At 34.2% G+C, this 18585-nt stretch overlaps 1 protein-coding gene across 2 annotated transcripts; it reads right to left on the reverse strand.

Annotated features, from left to right (window-relative positions):
* Window positions 1-4458: 4458 nt before the first annotated feature.
* LOC112509312 (E3 ubiquitin-protein ligase RNFT1-like) lies at window positions 4459-11806 on the reverse strand. 2 transcript variants are annotated; one of them, XM_025114197.1, is made up of 8 exons: window positions 10912-11806; window positions 9133-9209; window positions 8882-9050; window positions 8149-8237; window positions 7647-7811; window positions 6990-7067; window positions 5619-5722; window positions 4459-4756 (listed from the first exon to the last, which is right to left on the reverse strand). In XM_025114197.1, exons 1-8 carry the CDS (start codon window positions 11495-11497, stop codon window positions 4651-4653), a joined length of 1374 nt encoding a protein of 457 aa, XP_024969965.1. In that variant the 5' UTR covers window positions 11498-11806; the 3' UTR covers window positions 4459-4650. The 2 variants fall into 2 exon arrangements, with proteins under 2 accessions (XP_024969965.1, XP_024969964.1); XM_025114196.1 differs by having other exon boundaries at window positions 5619-5725.
* Between the last annotated feature and the right edge of the window lie 6779 nt (window positions 11807-18585).

Raw genomic sequence — 18585 nt, forward strand, 5'->3', positions numbered from 1 at the left:
ACATGTATATATATATATTTCAAAAAAAACCCAAGAACATATTAATTCAAAACATATTATACAGTGCAATTTGGACAGCCTAACCCTAAAATATATAGTATATATAAAAATAAATAACTATAAAAATATAAATCGTAAATATTAAAAATATTTTTTTAACAATATATATAATAATATAATTAAGTCAAAAACTATTCAATATTGGATTCATTTCGAAGGTATTATCGAGATGATTATAATTGTGTAACTTGTTAAAATAAAAATGTATTTTTTAAACATGTTTTAATTGATATACGATTATGTATGTTAATTTGATAAATGTTAAAATGAAACATTTAAAAGTAAATGACGTAAAATAAATAAATTAATTATAGGGGTATAAAGTGTAAATTTAAAATTATAATTTTTAAAAAATCGGTTGTGAGATGATGAGTGTATGTGAGGGGGTGAGTGTATGTGAGAAGAGAAGTGGGTGAAAAAGTGAATATAAAGGGTATTTTGGTCATTTAAAATTTTAAGACTTTAAGACTTTTGCTAAATTTGTTTAATAAAATAGTATATATATCATATTAGGATTATATCAAATAAGAATATGTTGGTAGTTTTTTAGATTTTGTCTTATTTTTGTCCTATAAAAAAACTTTTGTTCAATCTCAGTTCTTGTCCTTGTCTCATGTTATCTCAAACGTGAGATAATAAATTTTTGTCATGTTCCATGCCATACCGAATGTGACAATAAGTTTTATCATATCATGTCCCATATACCAAATGTAACCTTACAAATAATATTTAAGTTTCTTAAAATTAAATATGGTTTATAAAGGAGAAATATAAACTATAAACTTCAATTTTTTTTTTTTCATAATTAAAAAACATAGATAATCTAAGCTTAATGAGATTGATTCGATTTGAATATGGAGTTTTCACTCTGTTATTAAACAACTTTGATTTTTATTTAAGAGCAAATTGTATGAAAAAATAACATACTTTTAAAACTTCTAATTTAGTATTATTTGTTGAAACATTAATTGAATACGACATCACTCGACACATTAACATGGTAATCGGTTTATGCTTCAACCATTTACCCATACACTTAAATGTTTAAAACTTTACATCTTAGGTACCCAAATGAAAGTTTTGAAAGTATGTTACTTAAAATAAGAATCAAATTAAAATATGTTACTTTTTCATGTAATTTGTCATTTATTTAATATTTTAAACTTGAAAATAGTTTATTTAAATAAATTATTTATGTATTGTTTTGTCCAAATGCAATCTAATCTCAAACTCATACGATTTATGGTATGGAAAGCCAAGGGATGTTAATGCAGCCTTTCCCTATATAGCAAAGTTTATGGATGTTAACCACAAGGGTGGTGTTTGATTGGGTTGAACTTGGCTCCAAAGGTCAAAAGTAACAGGAGGTCCTACGTTCAAATCCAATGAGGAATAAAAATCCCATTGTAGCCAGGAGGTTCAAATGCTATGACTCCGGGCTATCTGCAAAGCAGGTGGTCGCCCTGGGATTAGTCGGCTCGCATAGCGAGTTGGATATCGAGGTTAATAAAAAAATATTATTTTTATTAATCTGTTTTTATATATAATTGCGTATTTTATATTTATTAACTAAAAATTAATTATTTAGTCATTAATTCATTAGTTTTAATGGTCCATAACGATGTACAAGTGTTTTCTAGTGTGGTTTACGGTTAAAATCGCAAACCAAAATACATATACAGTTTGAGTATTTTTTTTTCTTACTACAAATCAAGCTACGGATGTCTCAAACAGTCAAACGGCAAAATACGGTGCGGTTTATGCCTAAACATGATGCGCGTAAAATGACAATACAAAGTTTTATAACTCTATGTTTCATTCAATACGAAATTGCATATTCTGACCATACTCCATAAAATACGAAATGGAAAATGGCAATACACAATAACAAGACGCTGAGAAATTCAAAATTGAGATGAAGTGAAATGGCGTATCAGTCGCTGCTCTTCTCGTAGGAACCGTTTACCAAACGTTTATCCGGGTAAGTGTTTACCAAATTACATTACTTTACCGGATGAAAATGGCAAAGGACCAAGACTCTTGCTCGGTAAGTGAGAATGACGACTCTTACCACGGTTAACACTTACCGGGTAAATTGTTCCATCCAATGCCGTTTTGATGGACTAAAAACTTACCGGGTAAGAAAGTGATAATGCTGAATTTTACCAGTAAGCACTTATCCGGTAAGTATTTGGTAAACGGCCTATTAGATTCTCCCAACTTCCTAAGGGGGTGTTTACTTTTGACTTAATCAGCTTAATGGTTGTTTTGGCTTATTAGCACAGCCATATATGGATGTTTACTTGCGGCTTAATGATAAATATGTTGGCTTATTCGCACAGTAGGGAAGGGGTGTGTTGTCCCCATTAAGCCAAAATATTGACAATTATACCCCTCATCCCATGCCTCCCCTTTCAATCCCACCCCCTCTTTCATTTCATAACCCTAGACGAGAGATAGAGAGCAACGAATGGAGTGTGAGAGAGAAAACTAGATCGATGCAAAAGAGGTAAGAGTTTCCAACTTCAGGGAAGGTTTTCCTGTTCGACGGGAGGGACTCTTGGCGATTTCAGGTCTAGGACTGGTTCGAGTCTCACCGTCTTCCCCAGAGCTTTTAGGAGCCATCGTCTTCTCCAACAGCTTTTGGGAGCCATCGTCTTCTCTAACAGGTTGGAGCACATCGTCTTCCCCAGAGTTTTCATGCCTGGTTGGAGCCCATTGGCTTCTTCAACAGATTTTGGGAGCCCATTATCTTCCCCGAAGATTTCATGTCTGGTTGGAGCAAATCGTCTTCTCCAACAGATTTACCACTTTACTATTTTGATCCAACAGATTTTGGGAAATCATCATCTGTGTTCCATAAGACAGGCCCCCATCGAGCATCTTTTTTGATCGAATCGGTTTTGGATTTTTGGTTTGATGAACAGCAGATTTTTGGTTTGAGTTTGAGGGGTAGATTGGTCATTATAGGTAAAAAAGTAAACAACAATAAACTTTTATCTAGACAGACAAATTTATCTAGACGGACAAATTTATCCATACAGAACTTAATGGAAAATTTGGTAAACAGCCCCTAAGTCAAAAAGTCGCCTAATTTCAAAATAACTAATTGACTTACAATTTTCAAAAAAGCTAACAGACTTCTACTTACAAAAGCTTACATACTTGTTCTGATATTTATTTTTTATTGGACTATTTATAATTTAATTAGTGATAATAAATATTTTTAAATAACAAAATATAAGAGATGATTATATAAATCATTTAATAAGTATGAATATACATACGGTGTGATGAGGTTTGAACTCATTCAAAACAGTAACCCAAAACATATAATAATACAGTATAAAATAATTCTCATCATAAAAGTTCTAAGCTGTATGATATGATGCAGTTTGGTGCTATAGATGTGGATTATATATGATTTGAACATCTATAACTACTGAATTGGTGTTGTTAGTTAGTTTATCACATTTATGATACTTCAGAGTTTGATGAATCGTTTGTTTTTTATATTCGTTTTTAAAATTTTAATTAACACTTTAATATGTATTTTAACTTAATTATGTTATATGGGTTAGGTTCACATGAGACGAAAGGTTTTTCGTCATCAACTTTATAAGCTAATGATCTAATGGTTTAAAGTTGTACGGGGACAATTTTGTGATTATTGAGAAGCCTCGTGACAATTTTGTGATTATGAATGTTCATATTATAGATATAATCCAAAGGTTAAGAATTGGTCTTAGGGTCTCACCAAAAACCCTTAGTCTCATGTGATCCCAAGTCTATGTTATATACTACCATTTTCCACATTTTGTGTACCATGAAACACTATATCAACGCTTTCCATGCATCACATTTTAGATCGAGTCACATGTGGTTTCGAATAAAAGTTCAATAGTTCAATCCATATACGGTTCCGACTGTGATTTTGACTCATTTAGGGGCATTAGCCGGTGATCCGGACTGTTTCCCTCTCGATAATGAAGCTTATCATTATCATCTCACTGGCCGACCTTGACCCTCGTTATTTTGAGGTTATATCTAGTATCCAGAGATTGCCTCAATTTGGTACCACTCTCATGAACCAATCTTTACTAATATTATGATCAAATTATGCCATCATCCAGAAAAAAACTTCATAGTTTCTGGCCTGCTAATTCAACCCTATTTTTCTCTCTTCTAAAGTATATTATAGTTATATACGGCAAAACACACGCCTCACTAAAGGTGGGGTTCGAACCCGTGGTCTCTAGAAAGATTGAATTACCAGATATCGCTAGACCAAACGCGCTTTGATTCATGCCTACTTTCAGGTCTGTTTCCAGGATTGCGACTCTAGAATAACCATAATTGTACAAAACTTGTGTATATGTGGAACAGGAAGAGAAGGCATTTCAAAGATCCAAAAAGATGGAAGTATTCGTCTCTTGCGTATTAATATTGTTAATAATATAGGATGAGAATACATACATGGAAAGCTCGGCTGTACAACTTGGAAAAAGAGAAAAGAATATTAGCGTTATAATCGAATAATACGAACGAAACTCCATGTGTAGCAGTAGCATTTTCAAGAAGGAAGGAAGTTTAGAACAAGCGAAAGAAAAGACTGGTTGAACCATCGCCAAATGATCGTATATCGGCTGGTCTTACCAGAGCTCTGCATAACGGGCATGTTCGCTCCCTCTCAAACCTGAAAATATTACAAATAACATCCATAAACTTTTTTTTTTATTAACCTCGATATCCTACCCACTATGCGAGCCGACTAATCCCAGGACGACCACTTGCTTTGCAGATAGCCCAGAGTCACCGCGTTTGAACCTCCGTGGCCACAAGGGGAGTTTTATTCCTCCTTGGATTTGAACCTGGGTCCTCCTGGTACTTTTGACCTTTGGAGCCAAGCTCAAACCAATCAGGCACCACCCTTGTGGTTAACATCGATAAACTTTGCTATATAGGGAAAGGCTGCATTAACATCCCTTGGCTTTCCATACCATAAAGTTGCTAAATGCATACATTCCCTTGTATACATAATACATAAAATAAGCATATATATATACACACACATATATACATGTATGTATGTATGTATAAATGTAGGGGAGCGTTCAAATAAAAACCACTCAATTTGTAAAAACTGTGAAAACCTCATTCAACCAGTCATAATTTTTCATTTTGTTCATTTTTTTGTAATTATGAGAGATTAATTAACCATTTTTGTTGTGGAGGGTGTTAATCATGGATATTATCATCTTTATTATTTTAATTTTAGAGAAATACATGAAACAGTGTCATTAAATATTATATGAAACAATTTCATAACCATATATGAAACAAGTTCATCAAAAAAAGTATTATATGAAACAATTTCATAAGATTAAACAATTTCATGAAAAAATTTCATAAGATTAAACAATGACATCGAAGTATGAGGGTGGTTTGTACGGTTTTTACAAATGAGGGTGGTTTTCATTTGATCGCTCCTCTATAAATGTATGTATAAACATACATATGCATATGTAGAGGAGAGTATAGTTTAAGGAGAATCTAACCATTCTGAAACACAGTCTTCACAGAAGATATGGTTGCAACATAGCAATATTGGGGCTTGCATCTTTTCCTGGCAAATAGCACACATGTCTCCTGCCTCACTTACCTGCTACAAGTACAGGACAATATATATGAAAACACAAAACATACAAAAAGAATACTTTAAAAGTTCGGGGGTAGAGGTTAAAACGTTCTTTTCACAAGCCGAGGGTTTTCACTAACCAGCCACTTTACTCTTTGAGGTAGAGGTCACGTTTGTGTACATCATACCCCCGACAGCACATCAGGTGGGATATATTGGGCTTGTTTGGTTTGGTTTGGGCAGTATATCCCACCCGGAGGTGGGGTTGGAGGGAAGATCAATGCAGACTTGACCTCTACTGTACAGAGTAGGGCGGTTGTTTATGTGACAGCCCCCGACAAGTGAAAAGTGTCTGATGGGAGAAATACATGTCCAAAAATTTGAAAAACTAAAAAATGAATATAAGCAATAGCAATAGCAATAGCAATACCAATACCAATACCAATAGAAAGAGAGACGTATATATGCTATTTGACTGTGATTTACCACTAGTGCAAGTAGCTCTTCCATAACCTTTACAAACTCGATTTCTATGTTGCTTGTGTGGGGCTTAATCTGTTTCACCTTGCATGATACGTATTAGACATATTTACATATGCAATACAATAAGTTCTATACTTCGTCAAAGACCTTCCAGCCTAGTGGTAAAGGCTTGGGCATGGCATAGTCATGAACCCGAGTTCGAGCCCTGGGAGGGGAGTGTTGGCGACATTTAAGTGGGGCCATGTTTAGCCTYCAAAWTTGYCRGGGATTAGTCGGGCTTTGGCCCGGACACCCTTACAAAAAAAAAAGTTCTGTACTTCTTTATATGTATACATATTTTTATTTCATTATATAAACCCAATTATGTTTTACTGCTTTACCAATGCGATAATCGCTATATCAAACAAGGTCTTGACCGTGATTTCAGATAATGACCGTGTTAACTGCTTAGGTCCTGGTATAACCTAACTACAGACTCACTACCCCTACCCTCCAGCTCCCTTCCTCCTGTATAGATCCACATCCCCAGTCCGCAACCCTAGTCCAAGAACTCCTGATTAGGTTTATATACTTGAATTGTTATTAATTAGTTGAATATCTGAAATACCCTCGACAACAAGAACTAGAGAAATCTCATGAACTTTAAATCAACGCCATATATGCTTCGTAATGATTACTAGTGGTCAGCAAGGAAACTAAAGATTAAAATTTTCGCCAAAAGACAACAAGTTGGATTGATTTGGGCCATTGCAAGAAGAAAACTAATGCATTTTAGCATCTCATACCACAGAGCTCCTTATTATCTCACCTGTTCTGATGTTGCATATGATCCATAATGCATTTCTTTTCGTGATAAAGCCTTCAATGCAGCATAGAAGGATCCAACCTGCATACAAAGAGAGAGAAAATCCATTTAGCGACTGTGTGGTTTGACGGAATGTTTTTGAGGCATTTGGATTAAGCATTTGGAATCTTTGTGTGTTTGGTTTGTAGGATTTCGAACAGAATTGAATTCCTTTGTTTAAAATAATTTATTAAAACAAATTATAAAAAAATTAAATTACCTTTTTATTGATTGATTAGTTCAAAAAAAAGGTGTTCTTAACATATTTTGTTAACATTATTACAAACAAATTCTATGAAATCCCGCAAAATACCAACTACTCCAATGGGATTTCTAAATCCCATGTTCGTTGGATTTCAATTTTGGACTTCCCTTTAAACCAAATGCAGGATTGGAATGGCACCCAATTCCAAATCCAACCAAATCCCACAAAATCCCGCAAACCAAACTGGCCCTTGGTTCATTGAAATACTGCATAAACTAGTTGTACCATGTGAAAAAAGTGTGCTTTGCAACATGCACATTGGGTGCTTGCTGCTGATAATTTACATGGCCATCACATCCTCTTTTTTCACAAATTCATGAGTAAAAAAGAAGAACAAAATTCAGGCCAATGCATACCTTCTCCACCACTGATGTAAGCTTGAAAGTTAAATATAACCCTGTTATCAAAGAAGAAAACAGGCTCCCGTATTCTTTGTTCAAAAAGAATCGGTACCAAACTGGAGCAGGCAAGAATGCACGGTATAACAACAGGGCGTACTCTACCAGAGTCAGCATTTGACCCTAGATACCAAAAGTCCATGTTAGGAAGTTCTGAAAACATGTTTGAAACCATATCACGCAGCTTATGGCCCCCTGCCATACTTATACTCCTACGTCCCAAATAAATGTCCACAACGAGAAAGGCACACAATTTTATAAATGTTAACTATTACACTTTTTAATTAACTAAATAACGATTTTACCCTTACTGACGGGAGGGGGTAAAGAATTTCTCCATCTCATAATTAAGAGTAGAATTGAAAAGTAGAAACTTATTTTGGGACAAACTAAAATAGAAATGTGGACACTTATGTTGGGACGGAGGAAGTAGTACATAAATTAAGTTACATCACCTTACCTGTCTACGGAAATTATGGCCCCTGCCATTCTTATAGTACATAAGCAGTACCAACTTGAAAGTCATCGCTGCCTGACGCACCATCGTATCTGCAGGCAATAAATTGTCCTTAAACGATGAGATACTCAACAAATGAAATCATGATAGAGGGGATAATATCCACTCGGATACCGTTTATATAGTTTGTGATTATGTATTTTCTCAACTAAAATCTACTAAACATATATAATACTGGATCAAATTACAATCCATCTGGTTTAGATTCCAAGGACACGTACATTTTGACATGAAGAAGTTTGATGAACATCAAATATGGATGAATGGTTATTGCTGGAATTAATCATCAAATGATTGTTTTCTTATTCCAATCTCACTGTTCTGGAACCTAACGCAAATTGGTGAGTACAAATTTCAAGATTAATTGTATTAAGACCCTAACGATTATGGATGGGTTGATAGGGGACAGGAGAGCAGAGTGATGCTTTACTTCTGTTTGTTTTGGTTTTGATAAGGTGATCAGTTGGCTAAGTTGGGCTGGGTGAAAATCTGTTCAGAAGTCGAGTTACCAAATGGTTTTGATAATTATGTTTGATGAGCTAACGGCAGAGGCATTTAAGGTCATCTACCATAAAAACTAATGCTTGATTAAGTGAAACAAATAACAATAAAGGAGCTATTTGTGTCACACCATAAACCCTTCATTAAAGAAGCAATAATCAAATAATTTTCATACCATTGATGATTATTATAAATATAGCGTGCCAGAATGGTGGTATTGCTTTTGGAGGAACCATGAACAATGGGTAACTAAGATCATCGTTCTGATACCACCAGTATACTCCAATCACATGAAGCATAAAAATTATACTATAGCCAACAAGAACAGATAATTTTCTCTCCCCCTGCAAAATTCACCAATCATTAAGCTTGGAAGGAGACCATTAAAGCGCATTTTGCATCATTTAGTATCGGTGGAATTCATACCTTTAAAGCTGTCTGTTTTCGGAGAATATCATTTGATTTGTACATGAAAGCAGTTACATAGATTGTTACAAAGAAACCTACAATCAATCATGAACAAATAGTTAACATAAGTTCTCAAGTAGAAACAAAGGTCAAACGACAAAGAGAAGGCAACATATGGTACTTGAAAAATAACAAATGTTCAACCATACAAAGAACACAGAATTAAATTCCAAAATGCAGAGAGTGAAGCAATTCATAGGCCATAGAGAAGACTGAAGCAGGTAAATGTCCAAACTTTACCCAAGATTTCATCTAATTAAACGAGTATACCTCTCCAGTTTACAATCAATCTGGTAGTAAATATGCTGTGAAAGGTGAAAAGGCAGCAAGTCCTGGCCCAAAGAGAGCCGACAAGTGACAATCTTAAGGCATCTCTAACATTAGACATGCCTGGTTTACCTCCCAAAATATGTTTCTTAAACATCACTGTACGAATAGTAGAAAATTGCACGCAGCAAAAAAGTAAACACAGGGATCTCTAAGATGGGTCTTTCTGTCTTGTCGCCAGTTTCCAGCTGCATATCCAAATTTTACTGTATTTTTAATATGAAATCACTAACCTTTTGAACCATCATACCTAGCTTTTGTTTGCAAATGAACCTTCATCTTGCAAAAATGCAAACAAGAACTACACTTCACAAGAATGTACAATGTGGGGTGAAATGTCCAAAGTATGGTGTTCTTCTTTGCATTTATATTTACACACTTTGTCCAAAATCACACAGTATAACAAATGGTTCATACCCTATGAGAAGTCAAGTACGACAGCTCAAAAAGTTAATCACCTTTTAAGTAAGACATCGTGCTTCAATTGATTTTGATTGCCTATTTCCATGCTAAAAATATGGTTAATAGGATTTCTGTTATATTGAAGTGATGCAATGTCCTTGCAAATATTGAGCTTTAATTCCTCTCATAGAGAAATGCCACCTTTGTGCTAAGAGCTGTAGGTAATGGGGAAAAAGAAGTGACCACATTTCCAATATGCTCAATGGAAAAGTTCTTGCAACTTGAGAAGGCCCAGCACTCATGAAACAAAAAAGGTTGCTTAAACTCAACTTAGCAAACCAGGAATGCATAGTTACACAGGATAATTAGCCGAAACAACCTTTTTTCTAATTAACCTGGATATCCAACCCGCTATGCGAGCCGACTAATCCCAGGGAGACCACCTGCTTTGCAGATATCCCGGAGTCACCGCATTTGAACCTCAGTGGCCACAAGAGGACTTTTATTCCTTCTTGGATTTGAACCTGGGACCTCCCGGTACTTTTGACCTTTGGAGCCAAGCTCAAACCAATCGGGCACCACCCTTATGGTTTAGCCGAAACACCTTTCTGCCCTTATATGCATGTCAATCAGATAACTACTAGTGATCATCATTATATTGCCAGTGAGATTCTATACTTATCCTCCCATAGACACTGGATCTTTCTTCCCAATTAGTCCAGCTCAGACAGCTCAAACTAACATTAAATCACCCCTCTTTCAAAGCCAAAATCTACACATAATTGCCAACGTTTGAAGTCAATATTGTCACTCAATAATAGAAATAGTGTTCAGCTGCAATTTCTCACTCAAGTTCGTGAAGAAAAGGTTAGAAAATAAATCATGCTTGAAACAAATTCCACAGATAAATATCGCAAACCCGAATTTAAAGAACAAAAGTAGTTCGTAAACTGAACACCTAACAAACAATTCAAAGCAGAAACGATAAAGGGTCTGATCCACAAGTACCTTGCAAGTGTTGACGAATGAACACAACAATCAACAGCAAGGAAAACGGAAGAATCTGCTCAATCCACCTTGAAACTTGCTGCAAATCATACCTCTGTTGATTTGATGAATCACTGTTTGTATTACTCCCATTACCACTAGTCCTACCATCAACATCACTAGAATCAGCCATCTCCCTCCCACCACTATCTTCGCCTATGACCCCTGATTCTCCACCATGTTCCCCTTCTTGCTCTCCGTCACCTATTATCCGAATTGAAACCTCCCCCTCATTATTACTATCATCACTATTACTAGGAACGGTACCGGAATCAATCGAACTATGACTATGATGGTGCGGAATCAAGCTTTCGGATTCATGATAATCGCTGTTTGACCTAGGCCGTAGAAAACCCGAGTATTCGAATATAGTAGTTACGGGAGCTTGTAAGAAGCGAACTATAGGAAAAGAGGAAGACGACGCCACCCTTCTGGAAGAACTGCTACCCCTCGTCGTCGGAGATGAAGGATTTGATGAAACTGAGTTTGAATTACTAGCATAAGTATCAGAATTCGTGGTGGAAACACCAACACCCACTGTTTCCATTAATCGATGATATATTATATAAACCCTAACCTTCAAATTTTTTAATTTATCCGTTCACACGTTCAACGATCTCGAAGCTACAAACTCTACAAATTGATCGAAAAGGCCAAAGAAATTTACAGGAAAATATACATGATAGCGATGATATATGTATAAAAAAGTCAAGGGATTGACAGGAATGAATGATGATGATGGGTTTGTGATGATTAGGGTTCTTGTTTGTGGAGATTTGGGATGAAGAAATGGAACCCAGATGAAATTGAGGTGAAAATGCGAGTTGAAATAGTGAAGTGAGGAGGGGAGACCGTGTCTGAAGACAGGACGGCAAGAGAAAGCATCTTGATTCTTGAAGATATACACCGGACAACCTAATCTTTTGACATTCTCTTTTTTCTATTTATTACAATTTTGGCAAATACATATTCAAATAGTTTTTCTTTAAATTTTTAGATTGCTTATAAAAATAATTTATTAATTTATTTCAGTATGACATCGGTAATAATTATTTTTGAGTGTTTGGATAAACATCTTATACCGGTGCCAAGCCGATAATAAGGAGTTTTTGAATGAGTTAAATCATTCTAACTTATAATAAGTTGATAAACAATTTTGAAGAAAAAACATAAGTTGATAAGCACTTTTGAAGAAAAGCATAAGTTGTTTTAAATAAGCAATCTCAAACACCCCCTTAGATTGTCTTCTTTAGCGGGTGTTCGGTTCAGTTAGAGGAATGAATATAATAATTAAAATGACAGAGAATGAATTTTCATTCTTCTAGTTTAACCTGGAATTAAAATTTGGGCTTCTGGATGAATAAGCTTATTATATTATATAAAAATCAAACAGTTCTTTTTATTTTCATTTCCGTTGATTACTGTCTAATACCTCTAACCAAACACCCCTTTAGATTTTACGGGGGATTTGGATTGGAATGGAATCGATTTGAAATCATTGGTATGTTGTTTTTGTAGGGTTTTGAAATGGAATTGGATTCCATTATTTATAAAAATAATTAAATTACATTTTTATTAATCGATTATTACAAAACAAATGTTTTTAATATTTTTTTTAAAACCTTATTACATACAATCCTATGAAATCCCGTGAAATCTCGACGCCCTTTTAATTCAAAATCCTCTGAGTGAATATTAAGTGTAGATAGTGCGACTTTATAATGTCAAATTGGCCAACATGCATGATATTGAACCTATTGACATAATTTCTCTATGCTTCTTCCCAATACCACTCTTCCGCTTATTCTAAATAATATGCAAATATTCAAAATTCAACCTTCAAGAGTTTTCCTGTTTGGGACTTCATTGGTGTCTTTTTTGATGTCTGCAAAGTTTATTGGTTTCTCACCATGTTATCAAAATCAACAAGAGTCTGTCAGAAATAACATTATTTTTGGAATATGTTGCAGTCGAATGTAAATTTTTATTGTAACAAGAAACAAAAGATTAATACAACTATTTAATAAAGATACGTTTTTACTTGAATGTTAATCGGTAAAAAGATTTTAAAGAAAAAACTTGCAAGATTATCAAAGAGAAAAATATGTGCATCAAAATTATGTCGATAACTACACTTAATACTGGTAATTTAGGTATACCAGACATACTACAAATTATAATTATTTATTGATTATAAAAATTAATTATATATTATAATAATTGTGTTTTATTAACAAAAAGAATATCATAATAAAATTTTTTATTATTATTACTAAAATTATAATAATATTAAAGGTATTTTTTGGTTTTTTTTTTTTTAATTTATGGTTTGAATTTATACATCATTAAAATACAAATAAAAAATGAGTTTTTATCCAAGAACGATAACAGGTGGGATGATATAGGAACATCAAATAATAACATTTGAGATACGGATAAACTCAAAACCAAAATGGAGATGATAGCCACTTCTAATTGCTAAAAGAAATAAATTATTATATTATAGTGTAAGCCACTGAGATAAACTAATACATAAAAGATTGAACTTTCCATCTTGAAACCAAAATTTTGATACCAAGAACTGAAATTAAGTTATCCAAAGGCATAAATCTAGATAAAAGAATGAAAAACCGAGAAGAGAATTAGGGCAAACAGAGGTAACCCAATTGAGATTTTGGGAAATCTAAGAAATAATTTGTTGACTTATTCTTTCAACTTCATCTGCATTGATTAGAACAAACTCGTTTATTGTTGTATGAACCTACAAGTCTTTTAATGAGTTATTGGTCGTACATGTGGGAATCCCTCTCAGTTGTCTGGCAAGCTACGTCCCCGCCGATCCCGTCAATAGAACAAGTTAGCAAACACTTGTAGAAAACACCATTCTATTCAGCTATTTGGCATTTTACATATGCAAACATTGATTCCACACGGGAAAATTCTTGAGAAGAAGACGCTAGAAGCGAAAAATAAGAATCTGGTCATGACTGAAATCGAACCAGAGTTGAGAAAACTCTGGAAAAATGGTGGAATCTCAAGAAATTTCTCAAATAGGAGCTCCTATTTCGAAGAATGAATACAAAACGATGATTGCATGAGCGACAACAACGAAACTATAGAGGTGTAAATTTGTTATGTTTTCGGATGAATTTCTTAAATTAATCTGTTGAAAGCAAAATGGAGTAGTTTTGGAGGCGTCGAAGTCGTACCAGCAAGGGGAATCAGATGTGGAGGAAGTATTGGTGGGAGCATAAAACGACAACATTGAAAGTAAAAGAAAAAGCGGCGAGATGGAGGATGAAAACCGAAATATTGAAATGGCGGAGGTTGCGTGAAATTCCACTGCCGAGAATATGAAGGTTTCAAGGGGAAGGGAACTTCGTAAGATGGTTCGAGTGAGAGTGTGTGTGTGTGTGTGTGTGTGAGTGCGAAAAGGGGGGGAAAGAGTGATCTGTCGGAGCTCTCTCACCGGAGTAGAGGTGAACCGGCAGTGGTGGTGGAGAAAGTTGTCGTGGATTAATGTGTGTGTGTTTATAGTCGTGGCGTTTTCTCTCTGGTTATATATATATATATATATATATATATATATATATATATATATATATAGTACGGGGAGATGAAGACAGGGGCTGGGGCTGGGGCTGGGGATNTATATATATATAGTACGGGGAGATGAAGACAGGGGCTGGGGCTGGGGCTGGGGATGGGCTGGGGCTGGGGGGAGACGACAGACGTGGGTGTATTATACATATCTATGTATGTATGTATATGATAGAGTAAAATACATTTTTGGTCCTTGTGGTTTTAATGATAAGAAAATGTTAAAATGATTAAAAGACCTCTTATTAAATTGGACTTAACAGAAAAAGTTAATGGCCGTTAGAAGGAGAACGAAAATCGTTGCAAGGTGTCAAATGTGAGGGATAAATATATGTTAAAACAAAGTTGAGGGATAAAAATCGTTAAAAATAATAAACATTAGGGACCAAAAGTTAAGCTTACTATTAAAAAATATATATTTATATACACAAGTGGTTCGGTTAGTTTGGACCTAAAAAATAACCGTTCAACCCACGGATTGGGACCGTTATTTGACAATTTTCTAGACCAGACCAAGCTGTCAAACCATGCAAACCACCAAACGCGGACCGATTTGATTCGATCCAACCGGGTTTTGCGATCCATCAATTTTTTTTGAATACGCGTACTCTTCTGCCCGATACTTTTCTCATATATAATATAACACAAGTCTTAACCCTTTTGAGTCTTGCTAATTACCTCTATGTTCTTTATCGCTTCATTCACACACTCGCAGAGTAAGCAAGAAACAGAGGAATTAAAAGGGTGTTTGGTTAAAGGTATTAAGCAGTTATTATTGTTTAAATGGTTGATTTTCTTACATCGTCAATTTTATTTCCGCTTAGAATCTCGATATAGTTGGGTCAATTGTATTTTATCGAAAACCAACTATTAAACTTTTAGCTATCTGAGTCTTGTTAATTACACAACAGAAAAACCATAAATAATACAAAACAATAACATAGATATTGATCAACGATACCCCTTACTAGGGGTATTTATGTGTTAGATTGATCAGGTTGAAGATATTTGAACAACAAACTCAATGCTTTTGTTTGGAAAATCTTAACCTAACCCAACCCAAATCGTTATGGGTTGATCGGGTTAGTCGGGTTGATATTTTGGTACACTAAAATATTCTTCTAACCGTGAATATGTTATTTTTCTACTCACAATTTATTTTTCATCATCAACCATTTGATACAACTTATCCATACTTCTTAAATCTTACATATATCGCATTCAATAAATTTTCTCAATTTACATATATATGTTCACATTACTGAACATATATACGCATGAGTTATATAGAGATGGAGAATAAATTGAAATATAAGTATATGAAGAGGGTACATGATAGTATAATTATTTAATGTATATATTAATAGAAACTCAACAATCACATTAAATCCAAAAAATAAAAAGATATCGGATTTACCGGATTGAGTTAAGTTCAAATAATAATAACTCAATATCAACCCAGTACCCATTAATTAAAAATTATACAACTCAATTAAATATCAGGTTGCTTCAAATTAAATTATTTCACATCAGACTGGTCAGGTTTTTAAGCACCCCTGTCCTTTACCATCACACGATGACATTGGAGTAGTTCATGGGTCGATCTCAATATTTATTTACTTGTAAAAAAAGCCATGAAAAAATCATTATATAATAAGTCCAATGGTGTATTTAATTTTTTAATTTAAAAAATAGTTGAATTATTTATTTATAAATTTAGTAATAAGAAAATAATCAACAAAAGGATAAAGTAGTCTTTTCCACTTGTAAGTTGTAAGGCAGGTAGATGATGATATTATATAGAGACATTAGTTGGCTTGAAAATTAATTTAATATAAATAATTATAATTTAATATAAATAATTATATTTATATAATTGTATAAAGGGAAAACAAATAATTGAAACCCCAGGTTAGTTGTCTTATATAAGTTCCTTAATTGGAGTCAATTATTTTTTTTAAGACACATAATTAATACATGTTAACAATCATTAGATAGACTGAGATCATGTGAGACCAAAGGTTTTTCGTGAGACCCGTAAGACCAATTCTCAATCATTGGATTAGATCTACAATATGAACATTCATAATCACAAAATTGCCACGAGACTTCTTAATAATCACAAAATTGCCACCGTGCAATTTTAGACCATTAGATCATTAACTTATAAAGTTGATCAATGAACATAAATTGATCTTACGGGTCTCACGAAAAACCATTGGTCTCACGTGAATCCAACCCTATATATATACATAAAAAGATTAAATGCATATAAATAATAAAATATTTTTAATTTAATTTTTATTTTAAATAGTGATTTTTTGTATTATAGTTTAATGGTGATAAAGAGTTGTAATGGCTTTGTATTAAATGAATGAGATTTTGGTGATAAAAATAAACAAATAAAATGAAGTCTAATTTTGTATTAAAAAACATATGTAACATCTAAATTTTGGTACAAATGATATTAACAAAAATATTTACAGGTTAGATCTACATTGGATGAAAAGTTAAAGTCATGGGTTAATTGGTTTGAGTTTGGACTCCAAAGGTTAAAAGTATCTGAATGTTTCAAATACGAATCTAAGGAAGAATAAAAATCCCCTTGTGGCCACGGAGGTTCAAATGCGGTGACTTCAGGCCACCCGCGAAATGGATGATCGTCTTGGGATTAGTCGGCTCGCATAGCAGGTTAAATATCCAGGTTAATAAAAAAAACAAGCTATGAAATGAACATGTGTTTAGTTGTAATCAGGGATAAAGGGGAAAACGATCTGAAAGACTGGTTATATGCTCGTAAACCGATAGCAAATGGAGGAGTTGAGTGGCTATTTTGTTCCTCTACTATTTTTTTATTAACCTGGATATCCAACCCACTATGCGAGCCGACTAATCCCAGGGCGACCACCTGTTTTGCAGATAGCCCGAAGTCACCGCATTTGAACCTCCGTGGCCATAAGGGAATTTTTATTCCTTCTTGGATTTGAACCTGGAACCTCCTGGTACTTTTGACCTTTGTAGCTAAGCTCAAACCAATCAGACACCACCCTTGTGGTTGTTCCTCTACTGTTTGGAGTAGGTTTGGAAGCCATTTAGAGAAGCCAAAAAACAAATTCGACGAAATAAAGGCAACGACCAATACATCTGTTACTTGTGTACTTGATCAATTCAGTTTGATGAGCACAAATACAAATTATGGTCATTATACCTTGTCGATTCAATTGAGACAATAGGCCCCCACACTATGCCAGTTTAGTTTTGAGATCTCATATGTTGAATGTTCATGCATTTTATCTTGCCTGCGTGTGTGAAAGTTATTCTGTATATATACATAACTGCTTCTAATATTGTTCGGTGTCATGTGATTAGCTGATGCATGTTACGTGATCAATTTAGTTTCGACGTTTCAGAAGTGATACTGGTATTTCAAATACTGTGTTTTGAAAAAGACATGTATTGATTTGTTGTTTAGTACGAAACTAGTTATCGCACTTAATACAAAGTTAACAGTAGTATGTATCACATGAACTATGAAGGTAGGGAACCAACAAAGGAAATGAGCAAACGTAACTCTTCCAGTTTCAGGTTACCTTTATGTTATTAGATTATTTTATGTTGACGGTTTGATAATATGTCAGCTCATTTGTTAAGTTTTAGTGTTTCGACCAGTTGTATTAGCACCCAATCTCGTATATCTATACATTTAAGTTTCAGATATCTAATGACTTAGATTGTTAAACAGTTGTTTAATATTTATACAGTATCCACTATTTTGTGACGTTTATTAAATGTCATGGCTCTTTTAAGGCAGAATGTAACTGAATTACATAAAATGAGAAATGATCTAATCCTACATTATTGTTATGTGCATTTAACACTGACTCCACACACACACACATGCTATACATATATACTAGGAGTACCACAATACAATATACACCAACAAGGACGGGCCCGTTCTTGGATATGGTGGCATGGGCCATCGTTTTGTTTATCCGTTGTAATGTAAAAAATTATGGGGTCGTTAAAGGTGTC

The sequence above is a fragment of the Cynara cardunculus genome (assembly GCF_001531365.2).
Source record: "Cynara cardunculus var. scolymus isolate 2C chromosome LG 3, CcrdV1, whole genome shotgun sequence".
NCBI lineage: Eukaryota > Viridiplantae > Streptophyta > Magnoliopsida > Asterales > Asteraceae > Cynara > Cynara cardunculus.

Bases quoted from the DNA above. Each gene is read 5' to 3' on its own strand.
- LOC112509312 (XM_025114196.1), bottom strand. From the start codon at position 11,497: ATGGAAACAGTGGGTGTTGGTGTTTCCACCACGAATTCTGATACTTAT. The intron at 5,726-6,989 runs GTGAGATAATAA...CTGTACTTGTAG, and splicing joins CATATGCAACATCAGAACAG to CAGGTAAGTGAGGCAGGAGA. The intron at 4,757-5,618 runs GTTAGATTCTCC...TAATATTTTCAG, and splicing joins GAAGACTGTGTTTCAGAATG to GTTTGAGAGGGAGCGAACAT.